The sequence below is a fragment of the Mustela lutreola genome, chromosome 2, assembly GCF_030435805.1.
Source record: "Mustela lutreola isolate mMusLut2 chromosome 2, mMusLut2.pri, whole genome shotgun sequence".
NCBI lineage: Eukaryota > Metazoa > Chordata > Mammalia > Carnivora > Mustelidae > Mustela > Mustela lutreola.
The window spans coordinates 165,981,682-166,005,455 of record NC_081291.1 but is presented as its reverse complement, the minus strand read 5'-3'; the positions used below and the strand labels follow the sequence as shown (position 1 = coordinate 166,005,455).

At 38.4% G+C, this 23,774-nt stretch overlaps 1 protein-coding gene across 3 annotated transcripts in view; it reads right to left on the bottom strand.

The window, feature by feature from the left end:
- Positions 1–7,783: 7,783 nt before the first annotated feature.
- The window catches only part of SLC9C1 (solute carrier family 9 member C1), an 86,030-nt gene continuing 70,039 nt past the window's right edge, over positions 7,784–23,774 (bottom strand). For 2 of the 3 annotated variants that reach the window (XM_059164148.1, XM_059164149.1), the window contains exons 23-29: positions 23,221–23,394; positions 15,905–16,036; positions 15,587–15,772; positions 13,986–14,106; positions 13,072–13,150; positions 10,743–10,830; positions 7,784–8,273 (exon numbers count right to left, since the gene is read on the bottom strand). In XM_059164148.1, the coding sequence (XP_059020131.1) occupies positions 8,250–8,273; positions 10,743–10,830; positions 13,072–13,150; positions 13,986–14,106; positions 15,587–15,772; positions 15,905–16,036; positions 23,221–23,394 (804 nt within the window). In that variant the 3' untranslated portion in view covers positions 7,784–8,249. Of the gene's footprint in view, positions 8,274–10,742; positions 10,831–13,071; positions 13,151–13,985; positions 14,107–15,586; positions 15,773–15,904; positions 16,037–23,220; positions 23,395–23,774 lie in introns of those variants that run through there. The other variant, XM_059164150.1, reaches the window with a different exon arrangement.

The window sequence follows — 23,774 nt, the reverse complement described above, 5'->3', positions numbered from 1 at the left end:
GAAATGTAAATCAAACCACAATGCAGCACTTTTACACTTTTGCTAAAAAACAGGTCAATCAAGTAATTTGAAGAGTTAAATTGGCTTTATAAGCGATTCATGAATTGGGCAGCATCCCATCTAGTAAGTAGAAAAACTCTCTGAGCAGCGTAGGAAATGGAAGGTTTTTGTAGGAGGGTGGGGCAGGAATGTTATTAGCAAAAGAAAAGAAAGAATTGTTCCAGGCAAGGTCACTTTCCCTTAGAGGGACAACGACAGGGGATCTTACTAGGTGGATTACCTCTTCTTTTTGAAAACGGAGAGGACCCATGAGATCACCGATGTTGATGAGAAAATTCCTGACTCACCAGTTAAGACTTATATTTCTGGAGGAGATTGAAACTGCAGTTAGTTGGGTCTTAAGTCCCCACTTGGTGACTTAGCCTAAAAAAGCCATTGTGGGTCTGTGGTTTCCTCATTTACACCTATTAGAACGGCTAACATTGAATACAACAGAAAAACTGAAGATACCAAATGCTGGTGAGGAACGCAGGGCTTGCTGCACGCACTGCTGATGGGAATCCAAAGTGGTTCAGCCTCTTTGAAGTACAACATGGTAGTTTCTCATAAAGGTTACCAAAGCCTCATTATACAACCTAGCAGTCCCACTCCTAGACATTAACCCAAGTAAAATAAAACCTAAGATCTCTAGAAACTTGCATGCAACAGCGGCGTTACTCAGAATCACTCCTCAAACCCTGGAAATAACTCACATGATTTTCAAGGGCTGAACAGCTAGACAAACTGTGACGCATCCTTACAAGACTGACGGATAATAGAAAGGAATGGACTACAGATCTATGCAACAACGCAGATGAATCTCAAATGGTCACACTAAGGGAAAAAAGCCAAACTTAAAGGCTACCTTTTATGACCTTCAACACAAGGCAAAATAGCAGGGACAGAAAATAATCAGCAGTGGTCAGGAGCGAGGGGCAGGGGAAGGATTGACCTTCAAGGGGCAGGAGGGAATTTTTCTGTTCTTTTTTCTCTTGTGGTTGTGGCAACATGACTGTATGCGTGTCTCACAATCTGAATAGCTGTACACCAAAAAGGGTGCATTTTACTGTATGTAAATTATTTCTCAGTGGGAGAAAAAAAAAGAAGTTAAAAAATGAAGAAATGAACTTGGGGACAGGAACCATGGATTTTTGGTATTATCCTTTTATTTGATGGCCAGTTCCAGTTTGGTCACTCATTTGTTTCTTCATTTCTTTAACAAGTATATGTTGAGCACCTACAGTATGCTAGGCATTGAGGGTTCAACGTGGAGCAAAGCAGATCCACGCTTGTCCTCATGGAGCTCCTTGAAATGAGATAAAACCAAATGCAAGCTGATTTCTTGCTTTTCCTTGAGTAATGCAGAGGCCACACTTGCCAAAGTCAGGAGCAGCATGGGAGGGTACAAGTTCTGCGGCTGCCCTTGTAGCTGTTCCTCAGGCTTGGAGCATTTCCAGGAGGACTTGACTACCAATGGGCAGAGAGACCACAGTGCCTAGGGAGGTGGAGAACACATTCTGACATGAGGAGGAGCTGTAAAGGAAGGGGGGCAGTGCCAGTCTAGGGCCACTGGGTGCTCAAGGCAACATACATGAGTAATTCTAACATTTTGGTACTCTAAGGGCAAATACAAATGAAAAGATAAGAAATTTTATTTTCTCTGCTCAAAATGAGGGCGGAGGCCTTCTCCCCTCTCTTTTATTCAAGAAAACTTGTAAGTTCTTTCTGTCTTTGAAAGGCAAGGAAATCTTGGTAAAGGTTGAATCAGCAACCCAGGAATGTTTCCTCCAGGATCTGGAAGCTATCTCTTGGAAATGTAACCATCGATTAAGAAAGTGCCGGACCTCCCAGTCCCCCCACCTCCATCTTGGGGAATAGCTGTAGAAATCCAGCCGGAAACTGACTTCAGATCGCAAGCCTACTTCCAGCTAAAGAGAGGAAATGTTCTCTTTTACGAGCAATCAGCAAATACGTTACCAGACGCTTTTAGGATGAATTAAGTGTGGCAAGTGGGACAGTCAAATCTTATTTGAGAACTAGTCACTGTCTTGAGAGAATGTATACAATGAGTTGTATCTGCTTGGTTATATAAAAAGGCAAGATTCCACTGAATCACTTGTGGCTTACTGCTCATTCTAGTTCAATGCTTATTGAATAATAAAGCTGTTTTCTTTTTATTCTACTTTTACGGAAAGATTTTTCTGGGATGGCCGGAGATTTTGTTTTTTATTATATTTCTCCAATGTTACCTCCATTCAATGTTTTCATTAATCCTTCAGGTAATTAACTCTAGGAAAAATAGAGCAGCAGATTTTCTTACCTGTGGAATACATAAAGTTCAAGAAACCCTTCCTCAGCCAATTAGGTGAAGCAGTGAAGTTAAGAAAGAAAATTCTTAACAAAGCATATATTTAAAATTAGGGGTGTCCACTGAATATAGGTCTAAGAGATCCAGGGCTGCACTAATCTGTTTCTCCCATTGTCCTCTGACAAAACCACTTTGTTTTCCAGGCTGGCCAACGACAGTACATTTTAGGGAATGTCTCCAAGTTATCCAAAGTCTTCTTTTCTGTGTGTCAGAAATTTGTGGTAACAGCCAATGGTCTGCCATTTTGTGTATGAAGAAAGTAGTTGTGTGTGCATGTGTGTGTGTTAGAGAGGGAGAGAGAGAAAATGAATTAGTTTTGACAAATTGTTATAACTTATAACTAACCCTTCTCATTCCCATTACCTTCAGGAAAAATTGGGGGAAAAAATTCAATCTAAAAGTCCCTCTCCTCAATGGCTTCTTCTTCTTCTTCTTCTTTTTTTAAAGATTTTATTTATTTGACATAGAGAGAGATCACAAGTAGGCAAAGAGGCAGGCAGAGAGAGAGCGGGAAGCAGGCTCCCTCTGAGCAGAGAGCCCGATGCAGGGCTTGATCCCAGGACCCCGAGATCATGACCTGAGCCAAAGGCAGAGGCTTAACCCACTAAACCACCTAGGTGCCCCTCCTCAATGGCTTCGTACCTTTCACACAGCCTATGGGTCAGCAGAAGGGAACCATAATTTCTTCGCATCATGGGGAAAACAAAATGGTCAAGGACATTTAGCCAGTGAGTAGGACTATTGCTGACTCCTCATCTGTATGAATTAAGATATTCCAGACTCTGGGTGCAATAGTTTGTGCAAACAGTCTGGACACTGCCCCATGGGTGGCTTAATTAGTTCCAATGTTGAGCAAAGCCAAAGGGTCAATGCCACAGGTGTGAGGGTTAGAAATCAATTTACCATTGCCGGGGATAGATCACTCCTTGACCTTCAAATGTCAAGGCCACTAGATGGAGAAGCTGAGCTGAGCAGAAGTGTTATCTCCCCATCACGAAAATTTCCTATGATTGTGTGAGGGAGCTGGGAAGAACAGGAATGGATAATACACACGTTTATTGCTGTGCAAACGACTCTGGACTCAATAATCTACCTCCACTTCACAAATGGAAGTAGAGCAGCACACATCTCCACAAAAAGAAGCCAAAATAACAAATCTTTGAATCAGACCATCCTTTTTATCTTTAGTGGTGACCCCAGTGCCTAATACATGAGAAACTATAGGAATTGAAGTGGAAATAGAAGCCTGGATCTTTGTAAACAGATGATGGTGAAATCAGTGGATGGTTGAGTTGAAATCTTTAAATTTACTTTCCTTTTGGCATTACTGCTGAGAATTGATGACCAACGTAAAGACTGTTTTGCTGTATCTCAAGATCATAGGCTAATATTAAAATAACTATTTGTTGAGAGCTTCCTATATAACCCATGCACCGTTTAAAAGTTTTAGATATGATTTCTCATTTTTTTATGCAAGAATTCTATGGGATAAATACTATTTCCTCTATTTTAGAGATGAGGACATCCAGGCTCATACAAGACAAGTGACTTCCTTACTTACGCTATAAGTAAGAGAGCTAGAATCTGAGTTTAAAAAGAATGTGGACCTTTTCTGTCTATTCACTGCCCTATTCAATAAATACTTGTGGAAAGATGAACTTAGCTTTGAACTCTGGTCTGTTATCACTCCAGCGTGTCTGGAAAGATTGAAACATACTTGCCTGTTTTAGAGTGCTTCCCAATTCTGTATTTTGTTTTGTTCTGTTTGTTTTCTGAGAGAGAGAGAGAGAGAGAGAGCGAGCGAGCGAGCACAGGAACAGGGAAGAGGAAGGGAGAGAAGCAGACTCTCCACTGAGTAAGGAGCCTGATATGGGGCTTGATCCCAGGACCCTTGGATTATGACTTGAGCTAAAGGCAGACACTTGACTAAGCCAGCTCACGTTTTGTGCAACACCTGGCTGACTTCAGCTGCTAAGGCAGGTTAGAGGCCTTTTAAATAAGTGATTCTTTGAGCTTCTTCAGTCTCAAAGAATTGGATGGGATAGGTATGGCTCTAGCTTACTCCTTTGTAGACTCCTGTGGCTAGTAAAGGGAACTGGGAGAGATGTTTATGTGAAAGGAAAATCCTCACGGATCATTTTATGGTAGGAAAAAAAAAAACTGCTTTATTTAAGAGTTCTTGTACAGTCATGAAACTAATAGCTTAGTTAAGATTTCCCTATTCCGCTTCCGTCCCGGAGGTCTTACGGAGAGGGTGAAGACTTCATGGCGTGATATTATTGAGATGCCTCATTGAGGGTAATTTTCCAACTGCTTACTTACTTACTATTACTCTGTGGTGCAGAGTATGAGCTGATTAGGAGTGCTGGCTAATATCAAGGAGTCAGTTATGTGTCTGAAACTGTGGCTATTCATTGCTGTTACTCCCCACTAATATGTATTTGTTTTGAAACAGGAGGTAGCAGCAGAGTTTCAGTACCTCCTTAAGGGAACTTTTGGGATGGGATTTTGCTTTCTGGAGAGGGGTTTTTGTATATAGCTCTGCTGACTTTCCAGGAACCATAACAACACAGGGAGTTATTTTTAATGGTAAGAGCACTCTTTGGCAACAAAATGGAGATTTGTTCAGCTCACTGAGAGGGCTCTTACGAATCTAATGGGAGGTGAAGGATATAGCACTCCTTGTCACTGTTTGAGCATGAATGACCCTTGGGAAGAATGTTCCTTCATTTGCAGTGTTTCTGGTTTCTCATGAGTAAAACTAATGTAGAACCTAGATGATTAAGTTAAGCATTTAGGGCAACAATACAAACTGGGTTTAAGCACCATAAAAGCTAAAAGCTATATTAAAAAGAAATCTGAAAATCAAAGGACCAAGGAAACCTTTTAGCTAAAAATTTTAAAAGCAGATGTTCTGGGCTCTCTAAGCAAATAAGTGGGTTTCCTCTGAGGAGTCAAATGGAAGTGAGCTCTAAGCATTCTCCTCAGGTCAATGTCCATGTATTGCATTCTTTCAGATGAGAGAACACAACCACTCAGCTCCTGCTGATGGGGGTGTATGGGTATATACCATGCCTGGTGCTGGGGTTACTTATTATCTCAGTACCTTGTTCAGGGTTCTTTCCCCACTTGAAAATGATTATACTCCAGAAGACAGACCTGGTAAGACACTGATCATGGTCAGTATTTGTGGAGTCTATCCTCTTCTCCGATGCTTTAGATTTCCAAAATAAAGCCTAGGGGACTTTATTTCACAAATTATATTGAATGTGCTCAGAGGATTTGAGTCCCAATGTCATTTCATCTAGATGTGACTTTGGGTACTTTATCTGAATTCCCTAAGTCTCACTATTTCCTCTGTAAAATGAGGCTGTGATAGCACCCACTTCCTAAAGTTCCTGTGATGATTGCCTGGGCTAATGAGGGCAAAACACTCAGAAGAGAGTCCCGTGCCTACCGGACTCGCTGTCAATGACAAGCTATTGGTGGAGAGGCCTTTCCCTACCTGGTGTCTTGTTTGGGATTGAGGGCTTTACTCTCCCTCTTGTCCACCTCATTCATTCTGCCAAGGTGGAGTGGCTTATCAGGTTGATGAATTTGGAAGCAGAATCTGGACAGTCTTTGTTCAGCCTTTTGTTCCGGATTTCTTGAGTGAATTTGATTTTACAAATCTTGCATTGTCTGTTGTTCTCAGCTATGCAGTAAGCTTAGTGATAAACGCCTACAATGGTCAATACATTGGATGATCAGTACATCCAGTTCTGTGGGTCAGACGGCAACCATGTTCTTTACGTCAGTTCAGTCACTAATAAAGGCGTGTGCATGAATGTGTGTGTGTGTTGGGGGTGGGGTTTAATCTCTAACTGCCTCAAACATTCATTTTAATTTTCATTTGGTTCGGCCCTCAGGAGAAAAAGGGTACTCATTAATGGGGTTCCCTCAAACACTAAAATAGCTGCTAGTCAATTATCATTGGAATAAAAAACCAGTTGGGTTCAGTTTTGGAGAGAGGTGATAGTAGTTTTTTTTTTTTTTAAGATCTTATTTATTTATTTGACAGAGAGAGATCACAAGTAGACAGAGAGGCAGGCAGAGGTGGGGGAGGGAAGCAAGCTCCCTGCTGAGCAGGGAGCCCAATGTGGGCCTTGATCCCAGGACCCTGAGATCATGACCTGAGCCGAAGAATGCAGCGGCTTAACTCACTGAGCCACCCAGGTGCCCGAGGTGATAGTAGTTTGATTTGACTTTCCCAATATAAACAAACCAAATTGTCTTCTCTGCAAGGACCTTTTGTGAATGGAAGCTCTAAACCTGGCTTCTGAAAATATGCTTACAACAGTTACAGAGGATAAGATTTAGTATTCAGATTTCTAATCTCCAGACGGAAGTGTGTACCTGAAGAAAGATATTTAAATTTTTATTAATTATTCAGATATTTATTTAGGACTTACCATACTGGAGAGATGTATGGTATAATAGCTAGTCCCAGGCTTGTTTCCGAATCTCTGCTCTGCCTATTACCAGTGGTGAGATATTTGGCAAATTACTCACACTCCTTGAGTTTACACATTTGTAAATTGGAAATAATAGTACCTGCCTTATATGGTTGTTGTGAAGATTAAATAAGTCTGTAAGTACATAGCATTTGTCAGACACCTAGCATGTAGAAAGCATGCAGTAACTCTTAACTGGTTCTGACTGTTTGTTTGTTTGTTTGTTTTTAAGATTTATCTATTTATTTGAGAGAGAGAGGAAAAGAGAGAGAGAGCAGGGGGAGGGGCAGAGGGAGAGAGAGAGGAGAGAGAAAAATCTCAAGCAGGCTCCCTGCTGAGCACTGAGCCCAGTGTGGGTCTCAATCCCATAACCATGAGATCATGACCTGAGCTGAAGTCAAGAGTTGGATGCTTGGAGCACCTGGGTGGCTCAGTGGGTGAAGCTACTGCCCTGCTCAGTGGGGAGTTTGCCTCTCCCTCCTCCTCCCCCCGCCATGCTCTTTCTCTCTCTGAGTGCTCTGTCTCTTAATAAATAAATAAAATCTTAAAAAAAAAAAAAAAAAAGAGTTGGATGTTTAACCAACTGAGCCACCCAGGTGCGCCCCTGGTTAAGACCATTTTAAAAAATGATGTGCCAGGGTCACATGTGGGGCTGAGCAGCTGACCTTTGATTTTAGCTCAGGTCATCATCTCAGGGTTGTGAAATCAAGCACCATGTTGGGCTTCATGCTGAGTGTGGAACCTGCTTGGGATTCTCTCTCTCTCCCCCTGCCCCAGCTCACTCTCTCTTTCTTTCTCTCTCTCCCTATAAAGAAAAATGATGTGCCAGGCATTGGGCTTATTGTTGTAATGGGATAATGACTAAAATGGACACTGAGATACATTGTTTAAGTGTCAGTTAGTTTCCATTCTGTACAATTTTATTCACTGAGTGCTTCCAAGATGCGTGAAGTACAATGAAGGACAAAAGTCAATACTTGGTTTAAGATCAACATTTAAACTACATTTTAATACATTTTCATGAAGTGAATCAAACCATTTTTGCTCTAAGAGCAGTATGCAAACTATCCTAGGTGGCCTAAGCTTATTTTCTGGCTCTAAAATGAAAACTTACTCTTTGATTTTCTGAGATGTTTTAGATATTTAACATAAAAGATATTTTTGATCAAGAAAATGGTCCAAAAAATATATTTTAGATGGAATGGTTGCAATGTCCAAACGTCTTTCCTTGTGGCACCAGGATCAACCATACGGGGTCCGTCTTGAGATCGTTCCCTTTGGATGCAGGGAAATGTGTTTCAGAAACAGGAGGTGTCCCCTGACAGCAGATCCTATATGGGTGTCAGTCTTCAGAACAGTGTTGTCAACCATTCCTAACAAGTAGGGAGGGGGAAAAAAAAAAACACAAATGCAAAAGAGCTTTGGAATCTTTCAACATTGACTTACAAGCTCGAACAGGATGCACTAGAGGGTCAGTTTATTCCCACAGGAAATACCTCCTGGTCATTATTGCTGAGGACAAGGAAGGACGTCGAGTGGGTAAGTATGAGTTAGTCATTTTTCCCAAAGTAGTGGTGGCGTGATTTAAACTGGAGGTCAGAGTTTGAGAGCCCCTGGGGCCTGCTAAATGGGACAGGCGTAGTTTAGAGGAGAAGTATGTTCCACCGTGGGAAACACCAATGAGGTCTCAGCTCTGGTAGCTACCTCTCCTTTTCAATGCACAGGGATTGCTGAGTATAAAGAAGGGAAGAAAGGAACAGACAAGTTTCATTATTCTATTTGAATAATGCTTAAGAGTTTTACAATCTTTTTTTTTTTATTACAAGAGCAATAAAACCATATGATAAGAGGTGAACACACCTGTCCCTACTCTTACTTTTCTAATATCTGGTTGAATCATTTGGGTTTATCTTTTCTGGCCCCTCTCTCTCTCTTTTTTAAAAGATTTCATTTATTTATTTGAGAGAGAGGGAGAGAGCACAAGCAGGGGGGCCAGAGGAAGAGGGAGAAGCAGACTCCCTGCTTGATCTGATCCCAGGACTGAGCAAAAGGCAGATGCTTAACTGACTGAACCACCCAGGCGCCCAGACCTCTTTTCATGTTAAGAAAGTTATATGTATGGGTTTGCATTCATTTTTATATTTTACATTGGACTATACAACCAATCTTTTTAATGGTTGTGGATTTCCTCAAAAGGATGGTCTATAGTGAAATTATATACTTTCTTACTATTGGACACTTGGACTCTTTTTTTTTTTTTTGCTCCTTTTTTTATTATTAACATTAAATGTATTATTTGTTTTAGGGGTACAGGTCTGTGATTCATCAGTCTTACACAATTCACAGCACTCACCATAGCACATACCTGGACTCTTTTTAATGTTTTGCCATTAGAAATGGTGGTGCACTGGACAGTTTGTGCATATGTCTACTTTATTACTTTGGATTACTCTTTTTGGGTTGATTCTTGGAAGCAAATTCATAAAGTCAAAGTATATGAACATTTTTATAACTTTTACTTTCCTTTTACCCAACTACCAGCAAAATATAAGAAAACAAGTATCAGCTATTTCAAAGGAAACAGATCTTACCATGGAATAAATATTGTTAATTTTAAAAAGTCAGTGTTAATACTTCATTGTTGTCTAACTTGGTGCTTCTTATTTTCTCCCTTTTCTGGGTATTGTCTTTCTCCTGAACTGGCTGTTTTTTAAATTTGCCTATTGGAATCATAGTGTTTTCCTTATCAGTTTGTATACATCTTTATTCCCACGTGAAGATATTGATTGTATTACAAGTAATTCCTAAAAATACTTTTTCATTGTGTATGGTCACCCTTTGGCTCTCTTTTTAAATTTGGTCTTTATCATAGGAAGTAGCCTGCAAGAGTTAACATTTTCTAAATGGAGACACAAAGATTTATCAGGAGGCCATTTTTAAACCCAGAGATATGCTTTAGGTAACACAGTCACATAAAGTGTGCACCTCCCCTCCCACACTCACTTCTCCATTGACGCTACATTTTGAGCAACCGAAGGTCGCCTGGTCTACTCTTTGTTTCCCAAAAGTCTTGGTCTCTTGTGTCCCCTGCTCCAGACATCCTCTTCCCTTCTCCACCAAGACTTTGTTTATGTTCACCAGCAGTTGTTTCGGTCTTGAATTCCTTTAGTTTTAGTTGGCATGATCCCCAGTATGTCTCAAATGGCTATTGGACTGCCTCCTGATCTGTTTTGCCTCCTTAACTAGAACAGAAGCTCTTGAGAATTGAAGTCATCACTTATCGCCTGTTTATATCTTTGTTACTTGTTTATATCTTCCACGGTGCAGGGCAGCCTAAAGAATGAGTATGCTGGGGCGCCTGGGTGGCTCAGTGGGTTAAAGCCTCTGCCTTCGGCTCGGGTCATGATCCCAGAGTCCTGGGATCGGGCCCCATCTCTGGCTCTCTCCTCAGCGGGGAGCCTGCTTCCTCCTCTCTCTGCCTGCCTCTCTGCCTCCCTGTGATCTCTGTCTGTCAAATCAATGAATAAAATCTTTAGAAGAAAAATGAGTATGCTGCACGTGGGATTAAGTAGCAGAATAAAGAGAGGAAGCCAGGAGTCGATTTCAGAAATCTCGATAAAGGAATCTTATTTTAGAGTTAGTTTTCCAAATTAGAATTCAGAGATTAGTGTCATTAGAAGAATCAGTGGGTTAGTGGAAGTGATTATATAGCACATAATGGCTAGTGGAAAGGGGTATAATTCACACTGTCACACCAAAGGGGACCTGAAATTTTGGCTTCAGCCTGAATCTCCAGGAACAGGTGTGATCCAGATCATGTTGAGGAAACTGAGGCAGCTTACCAGATTTTCACTGAGTCTCATTCTAGGTGACAGGATAGATGTCCATTTCCTCCTTAATACTATCAAGGAATCCTGTAGGCTGTTAAATCTGGAGGTTGAGATAGCAGATAGGAGTCAAATTCTAAGACTATTATAATGGGTTAGAGTTATAAAGCAGGGCTGTGTCAAATCTGGTCTATGGAGCAAGGGACTGAGGATGAGGACTTCTACAACAGCAGCACTGTTTTTATTCCCATCCTGGGGACCAAAACACTTTGTAAGGAGCTAATGGATGTGGCAACAGGCCTTTTTGCTATGTGAAGGTAAAGCTACAGTTCTGGGGTGCTGGTGTGAGGAGGGGTTGGGGGAGCATGAAGGGAGCTGGCCCGGAAACAGAGCCAGGATCTAACATCAAGAAGAAAAAGCATTTACTAAATAACACAATTTGACAGTTATTATATATTATATAGGCTCAGTAGTTGATGCTTCTACCATTTAACGGACCTTTACTTCCACACTAGTTTCTCTATCTTAACAGCCTCATGCCATCAGGTTTTCTTTCATTTTGAAAAAGCAGCACTTCAAGGAATATGTACAGGGAGAACATTAGGTTCCCTGCTCCCTCATTATTTAAAATACGCTATTAAGCTGACTCTTAAAAGCTTGGCAGCCTGCCCAGGCTAAGGAGAAAGATAGGCTACCCAGTGGCCCCTAGGAACCATCTAATATTTTATCTTAAATGTTCTCCTCATCTTCTTCATTTTTTATAAATTGTAATTTACTTTTGTTCCTTCCTAGTCTTCAACAGCAACTGTGTTTGGGAGAATTAGAGGAGGTACCTATATCTGTATTTAAAAAAAAGAAAAATAAGTATCTGGAGAGCACAAGGAATTTGGAGAAGTAGTTTACAATGTGAGGAAGGAGTTAGCAGAAAATAATAGAAATTATGTGTATGGATTGCTTGTTATGTGCCAAACACTTGGCAGTGTACTTCCCATTTCTTTAATCTGCATGGCAGCACTATACAAGGGAAGTATGGCTCTTGTCTCTGTTTTGTGGATGCTTAAAGAGGTTAAGAAATCTGTCCAAGGTCACATGGCTAAGAAGTGATGGAACCAGGAAGGAAACAGGAGTCTCATGTCAGAGCAAATACTCTCAGCCTGTATGTTATTGGGTCAGTAGTTCCAGGCAACAAGGAACCACCAGGGAAGTTTAAGGAACAGCTTCCCCAGAAAGACTCCAAAATGTTTAGGGAGGAGGTGAACCTCTTGCTTTTATGCTGGATGGGAATTGGATATTAAAGAAAAGTGTTGGCCTCTTGAAGATGAGACAGACATGAGAGAATCGGCCTTCAACTTTCTCCCCAGAACCTGTAACCACCTTCTCTGCAACATACACTTGTTGAGAGATTCAGGGGAGAAGGAACACGTGTTCTCAGAATTTTATGCCTAGTGCTAATAGAGAAAATGGACTTGATGTGAAACATATTTTTAACAACCAAATACCCAATTTTCTGGATTGTGTAGAAGATATCTCTCAGATTCTGGGTATTCTAATCAACATCCCCTGGAGTAATATGATCAGCTCGGCACAAACTAAAATTACAAATAAATTCTCTACCTCGTCTGGATCTCCCCAGGATTCAGTCTACAAGCAAGCTGGTGTAGAGGTACTGAGGTACTTCCCATCCTATTTCTCTGTGCCCCACTTTCAATTCCAGGGCTCCATAATGTTTCAGAACTTGGGATCTTGTTGCCAAGTTGGCCCAAGGTTTTGAAGATTCTAAGATTCTTAAGTGACCTGTCCAAGTTCACAGGGGACTATGAAATGAACCAATATTTGTGTTTTTTTTCTGGGTTAGCCTGGGGCAGATTAGATTAGTACAGTCATCACTGAGCTCCTGCTTTGTGACAGGCTTTGTGAATAGTTGAGCAAACTGCCTCCGTTTGGAAGATCTCAGATGCATAGTTGAGGTAGCAATGAAGGCTTCAGACAAGTCAAAACTTCAGCCCAGGGCAGAGAAGTGGGAGGGGCTCATGTACATGACAACCCTAGTGACTAGCTACTCAACTAGGTCCTCAACAGTGCATGGGGCTCATGTGATTCAAAATAAATGTTCTGGTATCTTCTGACCTTTGTTTTTCTTTGTCATTTATATGATATTTACTCAAAAATATAAATACAATTTCTACTTACCCTGGACTAAGACAGACAGTGTTCATATCGATATTTACAAAATGATTAGCAGGTAAATTCCTTCAGTTTAAGAGAAACACACTGATAATTTTTATACATTCCAGACTCTCTTTTCCGCAAAATAAAACTTTTAAAAAGACTGCTTGAAATTTACCTCAATATTTGTATCAAATTGAAGGTCTTCTTTACAGAGTTTGCTTGCTGGTTCAAGAAAGACTGTGTTAGTTCAAGCACTGGAATAAAGCACTGTTTCTATTAGTTCAACTCTCACATTAGACCAGGTTCAAGTCATTCACACTCAGGGCCTCTGATCTGAAATTGGTGGTAGTCTCAATTGGTGGGAAGAAGGGTCATATTTTTTTTTTTAAAAGGCTTAAAAGTCTTTTATTGTAAAGAGTATGTAACAAATGTGCAGGAAGTTTGTAAAGAGAGAAATGATCTATTGTCCCATCATCCCCAAATACATTGATGTTAAGGTTTGTTGAGAATGAATGCAGGCTGTGGGTAATTGGAAGAGTCAGACAGTACCACAGTATTTCCATTATTACTGCTATATAAAATATGTTAATTTGAGGGAAGAGCTAAAAATTGTCTCATTGGAGGGCTTGGGTGGTTCAGTCAATTGAACGTCTGAATCTTTGTTTCAGCTCAGGTCATGATCTCAGGGTGGTAAGATTGAGCCTTGAGCTGGGCTCTGCTCTCCGTGGGGAGTCTGAGATTTTCTCTCTCCCACCTCTCCTGCTCCTCTCTCCACCCCACCCCACCCACTGTGCTCTCTCTAAAATAAATAAATAAAATCTTAAAAAATAAAAATTCCCCCATTAATAATTTTTCCCATAGTATTTTGATAATTATGCATGTTTATTCTTATAGATGAAGTATAGAATAATTTTTACTATAACATGGATATTGTCAATCTGGATTCCCCCATCAGATATCAAATATGGCAATTAAAATGCTTTTCCAATACTCTAGGTAGAATGTATTCAATAGTTTCCAAATACATATATGCCTATTTTATAAATACATAAAATTTTATAAATGGAAATTAATGTCTCAATTACTCACATGATACTGGAAGAGATGCTTTACGTGAAGGTACATACTTTCTAGTGTTCCATCTGAATTTTTTCAAATCAACCAAAGTTTGAACAATCATTACCTTTGTAAAATCTTCAGTGCCTTGTACCTGAAGTTTGACAGACTATAAGTTAATTTCTGAGTACATATCATATAATTAAATGTTTCTCTGGTAAACTCTCTCAGGACCTCTCTAAATATCCGGGATAAAAACTAAACATGTCTCTATGAGATAGATATCTTAAAATACCGGACTATGTTGGTTTTTTCAAAGTCAGCATCCCATGTACTTTCATTGATTTTTAAATGCTCTGCTCATTTGTTTTACAAATGAGAAAAATCATTATGAGTTAATTATTAAAGATCTTTAAGCTATCACCCAGAGAGATTATCTATGTGGCAAAAGAAAGTTTAAAAAACAGTAGACTTCAAGAAATCCTTCAACCTGTGGTTGTTTTTGATATGTTTTGAATCACATTGGTACCCACATGTAGCGTAGCAGGGCTTTCTGCCTAGAAGGGTAGACTAGAGTTTTATAGGTTTTAGGTTGCCTTGAGGATCTCTTGATTGGTCATCTACATTCCCGGTCAGCACCCACAGGAGAACTTTGTTATTATGTATTCAGGAATAGAGTGGTAGGCCGTACCATAGTTAATAGTAATGTCTCCCTTCCTCTCAGTGGGTCTATCACATTGGTACTGGTGGCATCTGTTCAGAAAATTTTTCTTATGTCTCTTTCTCATCTTTGGATTCCTCTTATCCCCACCTCACGTTTTTCTCCTGATCCAAACCTACTTCTAAAGTACTTCTATCATAGTTGTACATGTTTCATTAACATATATATGTTTCTTTTCACTTGGTTGAGAGCTTTTCTGAGTGTAAGTTGCAAATCTCATTAGTCTTGATCACTTTAGCATCTAGCATGGTTTCTGCCATATACTCATTGCTTTAAAAATATATGCCTAATTTAATTGACATGAGGTCTTTCAATTTACTTTCTCTAGATACATTTTGTATGTCCCCTGATTCCTCCTGACAAGTGCCTTTCTTTCTCTATCCCGACACACACACGCACACACACACACACACAGTCTGCCTTCTTCCTTTCTGCATATGCACAACTTATCATTCTGATTGCCAGGAAAACTCAGCCCCTTAACATGGCAAGTCCTTCATCTTACATTCACTTTCAAAGTAGCTGAGCAAATACCACTGATACTCAGTTCAGCATGGGTCTGTCAGAACTTTCCTAGAGTACTGTTGATACAGTCCAGAGTAAGTGGTCTTTCTGCAATGTGTAAATGAACTTAACAGGCCCTCTCTTGCTATATACTAGAGCACCAAAATCTAACCACGGCCAAAATGTACAGCTCAGTCTGCTTCATTGACACTGAACAGGATATCTTGGTGTTTGGTCTACCAAGGGCCAAAGCAACCAGTGAACTGGGTGTGTGTGGTGTGTGTGTTTATGGAGTGATAGAGGAAACGGAGAGGATGGGAAGGTGGAAAAGTGACAATTTTTCTAATGTTCATACATTGTCTGGACATATGTCGTATTGACTGGAAGGCATGAATCAACATTTCCATACCTGACAGCATGTTATAGGAATTAAGGAAGGTGCCTTATAAGCTTTTCGTGATTGGCAATCTTCCACAGCTCCATGGATGAGGATGACGTAAGTCACAGTTTCATCATAGATATCAGTTTTGGTGTTCTTTGGAATATCTTTTACAGAAACATTACGGAGTTTTAACTGCATCTTGTAGTTCCAGTCCTACAAGGGAAACACGATTTCATAGTCTACTATATATGTTTAATACCAATTCCTAAATAGTTAATTGATAACAGCGTTTTAATACAGTTCCATTCAGACTGAAGGATGAGTTTATATATAAACACCTCTTACCTCATAAGATAAATGTTCCCTCATTTTTTTGGCAGCAATTGAAAGTCCAAGTTTTAGCCACATTTTATACTCGATGTGAGGACAGCATTGTTCAAAAGCTTCATACAAGTGTTTTATAGGAATAAAACACAACTGAAAAATGGAGGATATAAATGTAATATTTCATTCTGTATACCTATAGTTTAAGGATATAAGGTTTTCTTATTTACATATAACATTAAAGCTAAGAATTTAAATTATGTAAGATTCATGGTGTTCCCTGGACACCTAATAAAATGTGTGTAGTAGTAAATATTTGTGTATCTTTTCATAAATTAAATAGTAAAAGGTTACGTGCTCCAATGAAACATTACTATTCTTACAGTTTCTGAAAAAGTAGAAAACAACATATTAAAAATCATGGGAACTTTCAAACTGAAGATATAAATATTTCTAAAAATGTATTATTTTAGGGGAGCAAACTTTTTAGATAACAATAAGATGTCAGTGCTAACAATGAGCAGACTATTGGCTATAAGGAATAAACTATTACAAATATACAAGATGTTGTGTATATTGAATTTTATTTTTCATGGGTAAGTATGTGTGAGTGCAATTGTTGGGTAATATGCTAATTGGGTACTTAACTTGATAAGAAAATTGCCAATCTGCTTTTGGAAGCATTGTAACATTTTACACTCTCATTAGTCATGATGGGGATTTTAGTTACTTCACATCCTTGCCAATACATGTTAATTATTTTTGTTTTTAGCCAATGCAGTAGGTATGTGGTGATACTGCATCATGATTTTAATCTGCATTTTTCAGAGAGCTCATGATATCAAGCATCTTCTTCATGGGCTTCATGGGCATTTGTATATTCTTTTGTGAAATGTTTGTTCAAATCCTTTGCCTAATTTTTAATTTGATGTTTTGTCATCTTTTTGAGCTCTAAGAATTCTTTGTAGATTCCATTGTCAGGTAATTTTTCAGATAAAGGTATTGTGAAAGCTCCCACCCCATGGTCTGTGGCTTGCTTTTTCCATGTTCTTTGCAGTGTCTTTTCAAAAAGAAGAAGATTTTAATTCTAGTTACATTTAATTTATCAATATTTCCTTTTACGGTTAGTACTTTTTCTGACCCAGCTTAGAAATCTTTGCCTATCTCGAGATCTGTGTTCATAGCTCTAATTTTTATGTTTAGGTCTATCACCATTCCAAGTCAATTTTTGTGCATAATATAGGGGGCTGAGGCTCAGAGCTTCCACTCAGATACTTGGGATTTTCAGGATCACTTGTTGAGAATACCATTATCGTTAAAGATCAATTGATTGTGTATATGTGAATCTATTTCTGAATTCTCTTCCCTGTTCTACTGATCTATATTATCTTAAGCTAATACCATTTGGTGTTGGTTATAATAGATTTATAATAGGACTTCAAGTCAGACAATAAAGGTCATCTAACATTATTCTTTTTAAAATGTTAATTCCAGTGTAGTTGACTCATAGTGTTACATTAATTTCAGGTGTATGATATAGTGATTCAATAATTCCATATATTACTCCAGTGCTCATCAAGATAAGTGTACTCTTAATTCTCTTCACCTTTTTCATCCATCCCCTGATCCCCCCTTCCCTCTGGTATCCATCTGTTTATTCTCTATAGTTAAGAGTTTGTTTTTGGTTTGTCTCTTTTTTCCTTTGTTCATTTGTTTTGCTTCTTAAATTCTACATTTAAGTGAAATCATATGGTATTTGTCTTTCTCTGACTTATTTTGCTTAGCATTATACTCTCTAGATCCATCCATGTTGTTGCAAATGGCAAGATTTCATTCTTTTTTATGGCCAAATAAGATTCCATTGTATATATATATATATATATATACGCACAATATTTTCTTTATCTATCCGTCTATCGACGGACACTTAGGCTGCTTCCGTAATTTGGTTATTTTAAATAATGATGCCATAAACATAGAGATACATATATCCCTTCAAATTCTTTTTTTTTTTTTTAAAGATTTTATTTATTTATTTGACAGAGAGAAATTACAAGTACACTGAGAGTCAGACAGAGAGAGAGAGAGAAGGAAGCAGGCTCCCTGCCGAGCAGAGAGCCCGATGCGGGACTCGATCCCAGGACCCTGAGATCATGACCTGAGCCGAAGGCAGCGGCCCAACCCACTGAGCCACCCAGGCGCCCTATCCCTTCAAATTCTTTGAGTGAATACCCACTAGTGTGATTACTGGATCTTAGGGGAGTTCTATTAATTTTTTGAAGAACCTCCATTCTGTCTTCGGTAGTGACTGCACCAGTTTACATTCCTATCAATAGTGCATGATGGTCCCTTTTCCTTCACATCCTTGCCAACAATTGTTTATTGAGTTTTTTATTTTAGCCATTCTGATGGGTGTGAGGTGACATCTTATTGTGGTTTTGATTCGTGTTTCTCTGATGATAAGTGACGATGAGCATTTTTTCATGTGTCTGCTGGCCATTTGTAAGTCTTCTTTGGAGAAATGTGTTTATGTCTTCTGCCCATTTTTTAAATTAACATTAAAACGTATTATTTGCTTCAGGGGCACAGGTCTGTGAATCATCAGGCTTACACAATTTACAGCACTCACTATAGCACGTACCCTCCCCAAAGTCTATAAACCAGCCACTGTATCACTCCCCACTCCCACTCCCCAGCAACCCTCAGTTTTTTGGTGAGATAAGAGTCTCTTATAGTTTGTCTCCTTCCCCAGTCCCATATTGTTTCATTTTTTCCCTCCCTTCCCCCCATGACCCCTCTATTCTGCCTCTCAAACTCCTTATATCAGAGAGATCACATAATTGTCTTTCTCTTATTTTGCTTAGCATAATACCCTCTAGTTTCATCCACGTCATTGCAAATGGCAAGATTTCGTTTCTTTTAATGATTGCATCATATTCCATTGTATATATATACCACATCTTCTGTATCCATTCATATGTTGATGGACATTTAGGCTCTTTCCATAGTTTGGCAATTGTGGACATTGCTGCTATAAACATTTGGGTGCACGTGCCCCTTCGGATCACTACATTTGTATCTTTAGGGTGAATACCCAGTAGTGCAATTGCTGGGTCATAGGGTAGCTCTATTTTCAACTTTTTGAGGAACCTCCATGCTGTTTTCCAGAGTGGTTACACTAGCTTAGATTCCCATTTCTCTGCATCCTCGCCAGCATCTGTTGTTTCCTGACTTGTTAATTTTAGCCATTCTGATTGGTGTGAGGTGGTATCTCATTGTGGTTTTAATTTGTATTTCCCTAATGTCTTCTGCCCATTTTTAAACTAGATTATTAATGTTATTATTTTTCTGTGTTGAGTTGTATAAGTTCTTATGTATATTTTGGATACTAATCTTTTATCAAATATACCATTTGCTAATAACTTCTCCCATTCAGTCGGTTATCTTTTAGTTCTGTTGGTTGTTTCCTCTGTTGTGCAGAAGCTTTTTATTTTGATGTAGTTCCAATAGTTTATATTTGTTTTTGTTTCCCTTCCCTCAGGAGACATAACTAGAAAGAAGTTGTTATGTCCAGTGTCAGAGAAATTATCACCTGTTCTCCATTCCAGGATTTTCATTTTTTATTCATTTATTTATTAGGCAAACTCTATGCACAATGTACAGCTTAAATTATGGTCTGAAGAGTCACATGTTACTGATTAATACAGCCAGTCAAGCACACCTATTCTAAGATTTTTATAGCTTCAGGTCTCCCATTTAGGTCCTTAATCCATTTTGAGTTTATTTTTGTGTGTGGTGTAAAAAAGTAATCCACTTTCACTTCTTTGCATGTAACCACCCTGTTTTCCCAACATCATTTGTTGAAGAGACTGTCTTTTTTCCATTGCATGTTCTTGCCTACTTTGTCAAAGATTAATTGGCCATATTGTTGTGGGTTTATTTCTGGATTTTCTATTCTGTTCCATTGATTTATGTTTCTATTTTTGTCCCATACTGTTTTGATTAGTATAGCTTTGTAAGATAATGTGAAATCCTTAATTATGATACTCACAGCTTTGTTTTTCAAGATTGCTTTCACTTTCTTTTATGGTTCCATACATATTTTAGGATTGTTTAGTCTGGTTCTGTGAAAAATGCTGTTAGTATTTTGTTAAGGATTACATTAAATCTGTAGACTACTTTGGATAATACAGACACTTTTAACAATACTTGTTTTTCCAACCTATGAGTATGAGACATCTTAATTTCTTTAATCAAGGTTTTATAGTTTCCAGAGTACAGATATTTCACCTCCTTGGTTAATTTTATTCCTAGGTATTTTATTATTTGTGGTGCAGCTGGAAATGGAATTACTTTCTTAATTTCCTTCTGCTGTTTCATTATTAGTGTATAGAGATGCAATGGGTTTCTATACATTGGTCTTGTATCCTGCAAACTTACTAAATTCATTTATCAGTTCTAGAATTTTTTTGATGGCCTGTAGCATTTTTTATATATAGTATCATGTCAAAGAGTGAAAGTTTTACTTCTTCCTTACCAATTTAGATGAATTTTTTTTTTAATTTTTCTTGTCTGATTGCTGTGGGTAGGGCTTGCAATATATGTTGAATAAAAGCAGTAAGAGTGGACATCTTTGTTTTGTTCCTGACCTTAGGGGGAAGGCTCTCAGCTTTTCACCTTTGAGTCTGACGTCAGCTGTGGGTTTTTAATATATGGCCTTTATTTTCTTGAGGCATGTGCCCTCAACACCTACTTTGTTGAGGTCTCTTATTATGAATGGGTCTTGTACTTTGTCAAATGCTTTTTCTGCATCTACTGAAATGCTCATATGGTTCTTATTCTTTCTCTTATTCATGTGATGTGTCACGTTAATTGATTTGTAAATGTTGAATTATCCTTGCTTCCTGGGAATAAAAGTTATTCAATAGTGGTAAACTTTTTTTTTTTTAATGTATTGTTGGATTCAGTTTGCTAATATATTGTTGAGGATTTTTGCATCTATGAGTAGGTAACTTGATATATTAATATCAGAGATATTGGCCTATAGTTGTCTTTATTGTAGTGTCTTTCTCTGGTTTTGGTATCAACGTAATGCTGACCTCATAGAATGAGTTTGGAAGCTTTCCTTCCTCTTTGATTTTGGAATATTTTGAGAAGAATAAGTACTAACTCTTCTTTAAACGTCTGGTTGAATTCACCTGTGAGGCCATCTGGTCCTGGACTTCTCTTTGTTGGAGTTTTTTGATTTCTTGTTCAATTTCATTGCTGGTAATTGATCTGTTCAAATTTTCTATTTCTTCCTGATTCAGTTTTGGGAAGTTACATGTTTCTAGGAATTTATTCATTTCTTCTAGGTTGTCCAATTGGTTGGCATATAATTTTTCATAATATTCTCTTACAATCCTTTGTATTTCTCTGGTGTCAGTTATTTCTCCTCTTTCATTTTTGATTTTGTTGATTTGAATCATCTCTCTCTCTTTCTTATTTGATGAATTTGACTGAAGGTTTACCAATTTTGTTGATTTTTTTCAAAGAGCCAGTTTTGCAGCATCATCTCTAGAGGTGGACAAGGCCCAGCTGTCACACTTTTAGTAATGCTACAATTGTTTTTTAGGTGGTGCCAGCCTAGCCTGGTCCTTTCATTATAAAGTTTCCCATTAACATTTCACACAGTAGTTCTAGCATTAGTTGATGTCTGTTGCCTAGATCCATTACTTCATTGAGATGGGAAAATAAAGATACTTTAATTCTGTTTCTTTTCTTTTCTTTTTTTTTTTTTAGTTTTTAAACAGCTTCTTATCTTTATTATACAATATCATGGGAAATACAAGAGGGTATTTTTTTAAATTAAATTAATTATTTCCAGAAAAACAGTATTCATTATTTTTTCACCACACCCAATGCTCCATGCAATCCGTGCCCTCTATAATATCCACCACCTGGTACCCCAACCTCCCACCCCCACGCCACTTCAAACCCCTCAGATTGTTTTTCAGAGTCCATAGTCTCTCATGATTCATCTCCCCTTCCAATTTACCCCAACTCCCTTCTCCTCTCTAACACCCCTTGTCCTCCATGATATTTGTTATGCTCCACAAATAAGTGAAACCATATGATAATTGACTCTCTCTGCTTGATTTATTTCACTCAGCATAATGTCTTCCAGTCCCGTCCATGTTGCTACAAAAGTTGGGTATTCATCCTTTCTGATGGAGGCATAATACTCCATAGTGTATATGGACCACATCTTCCTTATCCATTCGTCCGTTGAAGGGCATCTTGGTTCTTTCCATAGTTTGGCGACCGTGGCCATTGCTGCTATAAACATTGGGGTACAGATGGCCCTTCTTTTCACGACATCTGTCTCTTTGGGTGTAAAGATACCCAGGGGTGCAATGGCAGGGCCATAGGGAAGTTCTATTTTTAATTTCTTGAAAAATCTCCACACTGTTCTCCAAAGAGGCTGCACCAACTTGCATTCCCACCAACAGTGTAAGAGGGTTCCCCTTTCTCCACATCCTCTCCAACACATGTTGTTTCCTGTTTTGTTAATTTTGGCCATTCTAACTGGTGTAAGTTGATATCTCAATGTGGTTTTAATTTGAATCTCCCTGAGGGCTAGTGATAATTCTCTGTTTCTACATTTGTTAGCTAGAATTCTTCTTCATCTTCTTCTCTCTCTCTCTCTCACTTTTTTTTTTTTCTTGGTTACCTTGAAAGAATTCAGAGAGGAAAGGCAGGATAAATGTTGAATGCTTTTGATTTAAAAAAAAAAATCCATTTTTAGAATAGTAAGTTCATATCCCAACAATCTTATTGGAAACTAAACAAATTTTGGTATCATCATCAACTTATGGATTTTTGTATATCATGGGGTTCAGTTGTTTGCAATCATTTTTCTTTTTGAGTTTAAATTAGGCCAGTGATAACCCCTGTTGCTTTGAGAATTTTGTCTTCATTGTGCCTGGGAAAACTTCCATCCACTTTGCTCAATTTCTTTATTAATAAATGTTAGTTCTCTGACTTTTTCCCTTCCTTACCTCCCAAATTATGGTATTGATAACTAAAATATGTCCTCTAGTTTCCCATGAGAGTCTTCATTTAATCAGTTTTTCTGGCTAAAACTTTCAATATGGTAGGTTAATTTTGCAAGCCATTTTGCCAGGACAGGATACTGGATAAGTATAATTTGGTAGCAAGTTTTATTCCTTTACAATTCCTATTTTAAAAAATGTTACTAGACTGTAAATATATGCTAAGTACAGAAATAACCCTGTTATTTGATACTGGATATTTAATAAGTTACAGCAATAGGCAAAAAGGTGATGTTTTCTGACCTCCACTACGGTTTTGCAGGTAGCAGAATACATCATGGGCTTATTAGTTAAACAGTTTAGCTCTCCTATTATTTCCCCACTGATCACATAGTCTGTGTACATTAGCGGATAATCTTTCTCCTCTGACTCCCAGAACATTTGGTCAATTCCGAAACCAGGTTTTGATCTTTGAAGCTGTTGAAGAATGAAGAAAGAGGGGAAAAAATGCCAATTAATTACCAAAACTCTCTAATTTTTTATTTTTTCCTTTGGTTTTAATAATTTTAATATGTAAATACAATTTTGAGGATGCTTCTTACTTGTGCCTTTTAAAGTGAATTTATTAAATTAGCAGAAGTATTCTTAGATACTGCAATCTTTCTGATTCCTTCTACTCAGCCAACTTATACCTGCCTTAAAATGGCTAAATGCCCAGTTCAGATAAACATAAGATGAAAACAACTTAAAATATTGCATCTTAAGGATGATCCTTTGGATGGTTTCTTGTTATCTATGGGAAAGTAACGCTTAAAAGGTGATAAGTAGGGGCACTTGGGTGGCTCAGTTGGTTAAGT